This window comes from Typopeltis vanoorti, chromosome 19, assembly GCF_054136105.1.
Source record: "Typopeltis vanoorti isolate ZY-2024b chromosome 19, IOZ_Tvanoo_1.0, whole genome shotgun sequence".
Lineage (NCBI taxonomy): Eukaryota > Metazoa > Arthropoda > Arachnida > Uropygi > Thelyphonidae > Typopeltis > Typopeltis vanoorti.
The window spans coordinates 61,880,739-61,892,894 of NC_143567.1; the positions used below are offsets into that span (position 1 = coordinate 61,880,739).

The 12,156-nt window shown below is 32.6% G+C and overlaps 1 protein-coding gene across 1 annotated transcript in view; it reads left to right on the forward strand.

Moving 5' to 3' along the window:
• LOC150096172 (nucleolar pre-ribosomal-associated protein 1-like) overlaps positions 1-12,156 on the forward strand; it is a 191,485-nt gene that overhangs the window by 93,389 nt on the left and 85,940 nt on the right. Inside the window, exon 12 of the mRNA XM_090409629.1 lies at positions 9,714-9,955. Within this exon, the coding sequence (XP_090265755.1) occupies positions 9,714-9,955 (242 nt within the window). The remainder of the gene's footprint in view (positions 1-9,713; positions 9,956-12,156) is intronic.

Sequence of the window (12,156 nt, forward strand, 5' to 3'; positions counted from 1 at the left end):
TAAACAAATTAATTTTGAAGTTTTGGGAAATTTAATAGTTATTATAAAGAGAGTAGTAGCTTCTGAGGGAAAATCTGGAGGGCTTAAAAGTGTAAAATGGACTGGTGAACTAACAAAACAATATTATTTAATCATTTAAAATGATCACATTATTTTCTTTTAATTGAGCATTACTACAGAAATATTGTCCATTTCAAACTCTCATTTTTTTCATTAATGATGTTTGTGTATTTGGATGTAGAGTTCACATCCCAAAGTTGAGCATCTTTCAGAGGTGAACTGTAGACTCAAACATGCAAACATCATTGAAGAAAAAATGAAAGAGTTCAAAAACCAAATCTTGGGGATTTAGTGGCAAACCATGAAGAAAACATTGATTGATTCAACCGGAGGGCCATGCAGTGAGGTTGTCTGTAAGAATAGAAAAATCAGAACTCCATTATGGACTCAGAAAGTTAAAGAGGCAGTGAAGGAAAAGAAGAAAGCACATCGAAAGTTCCTGGCAAGTAAGCTTGTGCTCTTAGAGAATATAGAGAAAAAAGATGCGAAGCACTGTGTAAAATTAGCTAAACAAAAGTTGTGTGAAGAATTTGGTAAGAACATAGAAAATAAATATCAGAAAGGTGGCAAAATATTCTGGAGACAATAGTCTCCAGAATATTTTGCCACCTTCCTGATATTTATTTTCTAAAAAAAAAGCTTAGAAATGAAGGAAAGAGTACTGTAAAAGGAATAGATGATAAAGATGACATGAAAACTGAAGATAAAGATATTCTAGATGTTTGGAGCAATTACTTTGAAAGACTGCTAAATGAAACAAGCAGTGTCAGCATGGTGGTAGAAAACTCCCAACAGGAATGCAGTCAGGAATACATATCCGTACTTGAAGTAGGAAAAAGCCATCAAAAACTTCAAATGTGGAAATGCAGCTGGAATAGATGAAATTCAATCAGAAATGCTGAAATATTGGAGGTATAAAAATTTTACAGTGTCTGCATTGCATAATCAAATTTGGTATGATTGGAGCAGAGCTCTCATCGTACCCATCTATAAAAATTGAAATAAAACTAAATGTGAGTTTTATGCGAGTTCTTACTGATTGATTCCAGTAAGATTTGTGTAGGTATACTTGAGAAATGGCTAAGAAAAATTGTGGAATTGAAGCTTGATGAAGAACAAGCTAAATTCTGACCAAGCAGAGATTGTCAGGATCAGATTTTCACTTTAAGACAAATAGTTGAGAAATCATGGGAATATAACAAGGATTTGTTATTTAAGTTTTGTTAATCTGGAAAATGCATATGACAAAGTGCCAAGAGGAAAGATCTTCAAAATCTTAGTTTTATTTATTCGTGTGGAGTTTCCTCCTTTTTTCTCCTCCATCCCTATTGGGGCGAGTTGAGCCCCTTCGTGGGGGGGGGGGTTAAGTATTTATGGCTGTAGATCCATGTGTGTATACGGGGCTGGTTTGCCTGCTTGCGGGATGAAAAACGCCAGATAAACTGGCAGAAAAAACCCTACTGTCCATGCCCAAGACCAGCTAACTTGGCTATGGCTGAGGAAGATCCTCAAATTCTTCACATCTTCGATGGGAATCGAACCTGGGACACTCCTTCCCCAGTCATATATGGTTGCAAAGTGCACAGCTACTAGGCTAACCGCGTGGACAAAATCTTAGTAATATGGTGTAAATGGGACATTATATCAAGAAATAATTAGTCTATATTTGAGTTGTAAGTCAGCAGTTAGAATTGAAAGAGATACAGGAAGATGGTTTGATGTTAAATCAGGTGCATGTGACACATTATCTCCTCTGTTATTCATTATCTATATGGATCATATTATGAAGGAAAGTGGTATTAAATCTCATATGAAAATTGATGATGTTAATCTTAGCTCTTTACTTTATGCAGATGATGTTATACTTCTGAATAAATCTAGCACAAGTCTGCAAGATTCCCTGACTAAATTGAATAACTGTTGTAATAAATTTGGTATGAAAATCAACAATAAAAAGACAAAGACATTGAAAACATCAATTATATCCTGAATGGTGAACCTATAGAACTAGTAAAATATTTCATCTATTTAGGCACAATTTTTAGTGAAGATGGTAAATTAAATATGGAAATAGACAATAGACATTGAAAACATCAATTATATCCTGAATGATGAACCTATAGAACAAGTAAAATATTTCATCTATTTAGGCAATTTTTAGTGAAGATGGTAAATTAAATATGGAAATAGACAATAGACATTGAAAACATCAACTATATCCTGAATGTGAACCTATAGAACAGGTAAAATATTTCATTTATTTAGGCACAATTTTTAGTGAAGATGGAAAAATTAAATATGGAAATAGACAGCAGAATTAGTAGAGCTGTTGTGTTGTAGGAACAATTTTTAGTGAAGATGGAAAAATTAAATATGGAAATAGACAGCAGAATTAGTAGAGCTGGTGTGGTAGGAAGTCAGCTGAATAAATTTATATGTAAGAAGAAAGAAATTAGTCAAAACACTAAACTAGTCATATACAAGACAATCTTCAAATAAATTTGTATTTATGGATCTGAAAGTTGGGTTAGAAATAAAATACTTGATCAAAGACTGGAGACCACAAATATGAGAGTTCTGAGAAAGATTACTGGAGTGGACAGATAACATCACATTGGTCTTGGGCATGGACAGTGGGTTTTTTCCCACCAGTTTATCTGGGGTTTTTCATCCTGCAACCAGGCAAACCAGCCCCGTGAACACACATGGATCTACAGTCATAAATAGTTAACCCCTCATGAGGGGGCTCAACTTGCCCCAGAAGGGACAGGGGAGAAAAAAGGGAAGAAACTCCATACAAATAAAAAAAAATAATGGCAGTTACATTAAAAATGAGGATATTAAGAAAGAACTTGCCATTTAGCATTCAATAATGTGTTAGTAGTGCTAATCTCAGGTGGTATGGGACACAGAACTGGAGAAGAAAGATTAGCAGGTCAAATGTTCTTTGCCAGGTTAGCAGAAAAAAGACCCAAAGGAAGACCAAGATGTAACTGTAAGAAGTCAAGATTTGATAATCTTGAAGTCTTGACATATAGCAGATTAATTTGCATGATAATTGTTGATTGAAGTTAGTAATGGTGTAACTTTTTTCATGTAGTACTATCATAATTAATCTGTACCTCCTCTGAGGGTAGATATCAGGAATTTGATGATGATGATGATGATAATCTATTCTGAGTAGGACGACCTCTTGTTAGTCAGAAGACAAGCAATGTCTTCTGACTGCACTGTAGAAATGAATCTATTACAATAACACTGCTTTTATTCTTAGAATTTTTGGCAATAAAAGTAGCTAACTACTTTGCTACTTAAAAGAAAAATGTATATATGTCATTGTGGTTTTTAAACATAGTATCTGATATACAATATTCATTATGTAACATCTTCTCTAGAATACTAGTAAAAAATTCATAACTCTTCTATACTATGTTCATGTGAGTTATTTTTTATCTGCAAATACTGCTACTATAAACAGACTGATGCTGTGTGTGTTAAAAAACCATATGCATATCTATTTTGTATTTGCAAATATATCATATTGGTGTTCAAAAAAGCATAAGAGAATTGAAACAAAGTTCTCTGTTTCTGTTACTCTTTCCATCTTATGCACTTAGGAGTTTATCATCATAGGTTAAACTGTAGATATTAGCTTTGTGTATCCTAATTAATCATATATTCATTGAATGAGGAGATGCAAAAGTGCCAATTTCATTTCTAAGAATCCAAATAAACATGGCCTTTGAAAACATTGCAATTATATATTTTATGCCTTCACACTGAATACCACTTAATAGGTTATGTTGGATATCAAAGCCAGTAGGTTTAAAAGATTATGTCAGGAAAAGGTTTTTCAACATATTTTGCAACATTAGGTATAACAGTTGGATATACTCAAAATAGTCATGAAAAACAAACAAACATAAGGAAATGAACTGCAGATTTCAGCTCAAAATTTAGACTCTACGATTTAGATTTTACAGTTAATTCTCACTATACCAAATAGTGCAATAATAAGTGTGCTCACTGGCTACTGATAGGTCCTGACCAAAGTTCCTCAGGTAGTGCTAAAAGAAATTCACAGCAAATTATTCCATAACAAAATGGTAACCAACTTGTTCCTACATGTTGTGCTATAATGAGCATCGAACTGCACTATTAAAACACAACTATCTCTGTGAAGGCAATATTTGGAAAGATTTTTGAAGAGTTATAGACAACAGAATCAGCAAAGCTGGTATCGTGGGAAGTCAATTGAATAAATTCATATGGAATAAGAAAGAAATTAGTCGGAACACTAAATTAGCTGTATACAAGACTGTGTTCAAACCAATTTTAACTTATGGATCCGAGAGCTGGGTCAGAAGTAAAACACTTGACCAAAGACTAGAGACCGCAGATATGAGAGTCCTGAGAAAGATTAGAGGCGTGAACAGATGGCATCAATGGCAATATCATATTAAAAATGAGGATATTAGGAAAGAACTTGACATTGTCAGCATCCAGGAATGCGTTAGCAGAGCTAATCTCAGATGGTATGGTCACTTAAATAGAATGGGAGAGGAAAGATTAGCAAAACAAGTGTTCTCTGCCAGGTTGGCAGGAAAACGACCCAGAGGAAGACCAAGATATAGGTGGATTGATACGGTACAAAGTGCCTTAGACGATAGAAATATAAGATCTGATAATGTTGGAGTCTTGACAAGTAACAGACTGATTTGGAGGAAAATTGTAGATAGGAAGTTAGTAATGATGTAATTCTTTTCATGTAGTACTGTCATATCCTGTACACCCCTTGAGGGTACATGGCAGGAATTTGATGATGATGAAGAAAGTAGCTAAATGTCTGTAAATGCTGTAGTGAATAAATAATTAGGTGAAATCCACAACAATAATACACTTTATCACAATAAAACAATTTTATCATTTACAGCATGCACTGCTTTTCTGGTACACAGATTTTTAAATGTAAATGAAGTAAATTTTTATTTCATTTACACTCCTATTTGTAAATCAAATAGAAAGATAAGCATTTAATGAAAGTCATTACTCATCTATTAGAAATATTTTCTTATGTAACGAGACCTGTGGAGTATGCATTATTATGGAATCACACATATACCACACTAAATTATACAGATATTTTGTCTTATGTAATGTTAGACATCACATATTTCTGTTTCTTTTATTCAAATTCCTCATTGTTCTCTGTTCACACTGATGATGTCTTGTGATAAATAAGATGAAATGATGAAATATCTGTATAATACAGAGATTTTTACTGTGGTATATATGTGATTCTATAATATTAGAAATATTAATTTTACAAAATAAAGTACACCCAATTAGTGCACACTTCTGGGATGGGATCCTTCTTGTCTTAATTAACACATTTGGTGTAGTATATTTATACAATAATAAATACATTGGATGCTCTCTGTAGTGAATCCCTGGAGATTAGAGAAATAGTTTTTTTGACCAAGTTAGCACTTAAAATATAATCACAAAAGCGTTTTGATTTCATCAATAGAAAGGGGGGAAAAAAGTGGTAAATAACATTTTTGGCATAACGGCTTTCTCACAAGAAAACAAAAGAAGGCAACCATTAAAGATTTCTTGAAGCAGGGAGAAGCATTTATCACAACAAATTGTAAACAAGAATGATGGTTTCATTTACTATATTTAGACTGGTTGTTCGGCTAAGGCTACTCGTAAATGCTGGTAAGTGTATTCCCATAAGCTCTCTGGTCAAATTTCATACAGAAACTTTTATAGGTTCTGTATTTGGCTTTGAAGAAATGTTGGATTTAATATCCACTTGATTTTTATAATTTTTGCATCGCCAAACTGAAGCCTTTTTTTGGCTCTTTATTTTAGTAAAAAATTTTTCAACTTGATATGTAGCAAAAAAAAAAAAAAAAAAAAAAAAAACCTTTTTGGATTTCCTTTGGACTGCTCGTTATATTCTGACTTTGCATTTCTTACCCATGATACTGGTTATCCTTTTTGCCTGTGCTTTGTACTGCTCATGAGCTTGTGGATCATATTTCTTATTATATTTCCTCCACAATTTTATTATGGCTCTTTCTCATAAATGCTACATATCCATTTAATTCCCATTTGATTCATCCCTCTGACTTGTATATGTAGTCTGATACTGCCTTTTCTCAAATGCCTCTTGACCATTTCCCATGCATTTGCTGACTTTTTTTTTCTCCTTTCAGTTTCTTATGTCATGGTACTGCTCCAAGCTACCTTCTGAGTTTGTCATAATCAGTGGGCTTGTAATTCCAAAAGTGTTTTAGTATACATGTTACCAGAATATGCATATGAAAATATTTTTCTAACAGCACCATTTCCAGGATATTTATTTTAAGGTTGGCATGGAATTTCCTTCCTGGTAAGTTGCAAGATGTTCATTTTGGAAATTAAGATAAATTAACTGAAAAGCTTGCAAAACATTTTGCATTTGCTTGTGCAGCTCTAGCAGCTTATGACAATGTTTGTGACTATCTTAATTGCATGGATTGATATATTGTCATTTCTTAAGCTTGATGCTTTTGTATATTCATTTGAAAGCTAAAGGTTTGTACAGGTGTGTTGAAAATTTTAAGTTTGAGACCATCCTTTGAAAGGTGTGAAATATTGTATATAAAAAGTATTTAAAGCATTTATATATATATATATATATATATATATATATATATATATATATATATATATATATATATATTTAGTAATTGTGATATTGCATACTTCAAACTAAGCATATTTTGAAATGAGTTAATTGAAAATTTATGCAGAATTATAATTCATAGATCATCATCATCATCATCATCAAATTCCTGCCATGTACCCTCAAGGGGTGTACAGGATATGAGAGTACTACATGAAAAAATTACATCATTACTAACTTCCTATCAATAATTTTCCTCTAAATCAGTCTGTTACTTGTCAAGACTCCAACATTATCAGATCTTATATTTCTATCCTCTAAGGCACTTTGTACCGTATCAATCCACCTATATCTTGGTCTTCCTCTGGGTCGTTTTCCTGCCAACCTGGCAGAGAACACTTGTTTTGCTAATCTTTCCTCTCCCATTCTATTTAAGTGACCATACCATCTGAGATTAGCTCTGCTAACACATTCCTGGATGCTGACAATGTCAAGTTCTTTCCTAATATCCTCATTTTTAATATGATATTGCCATTGATGCCATCTGTTCACGCCTCTAATCTTTCTCAGGACTCTCATATCTGCGGTCTCTAGTCTTTGGTCAAGTGTTTTACTTCTGACCCAGCTCTCAGATCCATAAGTTAAAATTGGTTTGAACACAGTCTTGTATACAGCTAATTTAGTGTTCCGACTAATTTCTTTCTTATTCCATATGAATTTATTCAATTGACTTCCCACGATACCAGCTTTGCTGATTCTGTTGTCTATTTCTATATTTAGTTTACCATCTTCAGTAAAAATTGTGCCTAAGTAATTCATAGATAGGGGATGAAAATCACTTTGTATTAAACAGAATTCCATTTATTCCAACCTCATTTAATTTAACATGAGGTTGGAATAAATGGAATTTATTATTGTGTATACATACATATATATATATTCCCAGTGGATATACAAAATAATAATTTCTTATTTTCATTTGGTAAATATCATTGCAATGAATTTTTGTTATTAGTTTATACAGCTGATAATAGAAAAAAAAAAGTACTTTAAAGTGAGAAATCTCCCCCTATTAAATTAGCAACATTCATTACATCACAACCTTTGTTGCTAAAGGATTAACGATTGCACTTAGGAAAGCAGAAAAGAATCAAACATTTACATTAGTGCAGTTGGAATTTGAGAATTTTCACTTGTGCATATATCAATAACTCATCTTTCAGTTTGTCTAAAAATGTGTCTGCTGTCTCTTCATAAATAGAAACATAAAGGCAGAGATATCCTGAAATTTCACAAATGATTGGAACACTTCGTATAAGTTTTTTTTTTTTTCACAAAGCAAAATTTTCATTTAAGGTCCTTTGGTTATTTTCAATGCTAATAGTAAAAAAATAAATAAATAAAAGTTACAAGTGGAATAGAATAATCACATAAAAATAAATATGTTACCACAATATGTGTGTGTATGTTTACAAAGCAAGATTTTTGTATGATCATTCTGCTCTGCTTGCATGTAATATTTTTAGCATTAGGACTGAAGATAGCCAGACACTTGAAAATCCTACTCTGTAAAAGAAAATTTTTTAAATAATATATAAATAAAAATTAAAAAAAAAATAAATTAAAAGGGATCCAGTATAGATATTTTAATGCATGTCTGTTTTGACATGTATTTAGAATCTGTATATGTAATGGTAGAAGAATTAACAGTAATATTTTTGGTAATAAGTACATTAGAAGTTGTATGAAAAGACATTATCATGTTTGAAAACTTCTATGGTTATTTATCATAATCTGTGAATAACACCTGATTATTAATAGTAAACTTCTAGTTTATTTCATCAGATAAGTTTATCAGACCCTCTGGTCTGCTTTTCAGCATTAAGTTAATTAAAAAAAATAAGCTAAATTGATGGTGTTTTTTACATTAACATGTGATTGAATTGCTAATTACACAAGTTTTTCAATGATAAGTCAATTAGACATGAAGAACATTTTACATTGATACACATAGAGAGAGAGAGAGAGAGAGAGAGAGACTGGAACACTGTTATGAAGTTGATTCTTCAACCATTTATTTATAGTTAACTCTCATCATTGCAGACCTATAACTTAAAGGGATGATTCGTTATACTAGAAAGTTTATTATAATGAATTTCTTCATACATAGCATTGATACTCTGAGACACTAGTTTATAAATGAATGTAGTTTATAACAGTTGACAGTCGTTACACTAGTCAATGGTAAATTACATACAATTTCACCTTATAAACCTTTTGAAATTTACCATTGACTGGTGTAACAACTGTTTAGTTTATATTTTTTAAATTTAATTCTGAAGAAACAGACTATATTCAGTGAAATTATCATTTGAACTAAATTAAATTTTCTATAGTTATATTGTATCTTTCATAGACAAGATATTAATTAAAAATAAGGTTAATATGTGTAGGTTTGTACTTATTAGCCAAAGGATGAATAATAAATACAAGATATTTTAAATTGTCTTTCTGGTATTTATGTTGTTAACATATGAACCTGTATGTTTTTCAAATAAGCCTAAAATCACTGTTTCTTATAAAAGTAACAACCATTCCTACTTATTTTCTTCCATTTCCTCTTCTCTTTGATCAAAAAATCAAGTTGTTCGTTACTCCTCTTCCCTGCATAGGATATGTTTTGAATAATTCCTGGATTGTAATCAAATGAACTTAATGTTAATATGATACTTTGCCATATTGGTAATTACTAATGTTTTAAAATGAGAGAGACTGGTACTTTATTTTATATAACATATATTTAATAGCATTTGCAATGATAATTTTATTATTTATTAATATTTTTACTTTTATCAAGTCTTTTCAAAGTAATTTTGGAACATGTCATTCAATACTTAATTGTACATGTAGTTGATGTTATACTATTGTAATGAGTATGCATTTAATTATACTGGGAAATTTTCTTTTTAATTCAAAGGCATGGACTTTCCAAATGTCACTCCTGCAGAATATTTAAAAAGAGTCATCGAGGTACTAAATTATCTGAGAGAGCTTTTTCCCAAGTTATGTTCAGAGCTTCCACTTAAGCTTAGCACATTTCTCATTGGTATTCAAAAGTTTTCATCAGAGTTGTCAGCAGATGAACTTTGTGAACTTCATTTAAAGATAATAAAACTTATAGTTTGTCAGGATAATGCAAGAACCATTTTCATGGAAAAGGTACAGTAGTTAGAAATAGATATTATTATTTATTATTATTATTATTATTACATGACACCTCCAGGGAGTTCAAAGACTCCGAGGGAGGACACCTACTCTATATCTTTCTGTCTCCACCACTCAGTCCACCAACCACAAGTAACCACAACTACACCAACAGCATCTACTGCCACCACCGCCACTAGTATTTCCACAGGCAATCACAAAGATCCATGCTCACGGCAGGATTCGAACCTACAGCCTTTTGGCTGGAGAGCGGATATGCTCTAACCGCTCAGCCAACTAGGCTATCATATTTATAGACATATTTATAATTATTATGCATTGAGTCAATATAAATATTTTCTTTTCTGATGGTTATTAGTTGTTAATGGTTGATAATGAGAGATAACAGTAGAAAAGAAAGCTGTGAGTCAAAATGCAGGAAATATTTTTATCCATTTTGTGTAAGTCAGGATATGCAAGAAATATGTAATGTTTAAAATGTGTTGTCAATTGTATGAAGACATGGCATGGTCATCACTAATGCCATTTCCAGCATAAAAGATGTGCATTTACATATAGAGAAGACACAATAATGAAAAGTCTCATTGACTGTGTTGCTAGTAATATCTTCACACTGGTTCAGGACAAAAAAAAAAGTATATAGAGGATTTTAAACAGGAAGCTGTCATGATTTGGTTTTGAGCAGGATAAAAATTAATATAATATAGAAAAGAAAAATATGTAAGAAAGTTTTAAAAAGAAACGAAGATGAGCTGCTTTCAGAGACGAACTGCAAATATTCTGGAAAATAAATGAAAGAACTTCATGGACCCCATAAAGTTAAAGAGGCACTCCTGGAAAAGAAAGAATATCAAACGTTTGTAGCAGGTAAGTCAGCAGATGCCCTGAGAGTTAGTTAGTTATTCACATGTGATGTCATTTTGATGCCATATGGTCACTCCCATACCTCATTGAGTTTTAGGAGTGAAGCCTTCTGCTAGAAGTGGTAGGTTTGCAGATCAGATGCCCTTTCCACAAAGAATTAGTAGGTCGATCACAAATATCCATGCCCCCCAGTGGGATTCAAACCTGCAGCCTCTTGGCTGGAGAGTGGATATGCTAACCAGGCTGACTGCCCTGAGAAAATTCCAAGAAAAATGTAAGAAAGCTGTACTATATGTAAAAGTAGCTAAACAAGAGAAGCCTTTGATAAGAATATAAAAAGAGAAATATTCTGAAGATGACAAAATGTTCTGGTGGCTGTTAAAGAATCTTGAAAATCGCAGAAAGATACTGTAAAAGAAATCATATTCATAGAAGATAAAGATATTCTTGATGTCTGGAATAATTACTTTGAAAAATTGTTAAATCAGTATTAGTATCACTTCCAAGTTTCCATCGAGTCTGAAGATTCATTAGGGGAGGTTGAACACTCACAGAACACAATAACTATCATACCTTGCCTTACATTCAGTGTTAGAACACTCACCACCCACTCTGGCAATGCATTTTGTTCTTTAACCACTCGCCAAGCAAAAAACTTTTTCACTTCCTTACATGACCTTTGTACAGTTTACAGGAATGGCTTCTCATTCTTGCATCATCTATTATCCTATGCAATTATTCCCTCCCTTGCATCTATTTGATAGTGTCCTCCAACTTATACATCTCATTCATATCATCCTTTCTCATCCTATTTGCCAGGCCCTGAAGACCACATTTTCCTTCAGTCTGTCCTCATACTCAATGTTCTAGAGACCTGAAACAGTCTTAGTTATGTGCCTCTGCATGTTCTCCAATGTTTTCTTGTCACTAGTATACCCAGGTAACCAGATCTGTGCATGAAAATCCAAACGAGGCCTAATTAGTGCCTTATACAGTGGAACCATCATCTATTTATCTGTACATGTCAGCATTCTTTGCATTATAGCAGCAGTTTGCTGGGTAACCCAGGATAGCTTTCATGATGTGAAGGTTACCTAGGATTATCCAAAGTTCCTCCAGTATGGAGGAGCTTTGCTTTCAAAGTTGCTGGTGAAACTGTATAACTTTACACTTAGCAACATTGAAAATGACATCCCCATTCTTCAGCCCATAGCATGAACCTGTTCAAATCCTCTAGTAACAAGGCATCAGAACTTTGTGACATTGCTCTTCCTAATTTAGAATCATCAGCAAACAATTGACTATCTACATTCTCACTATGAACAATGATG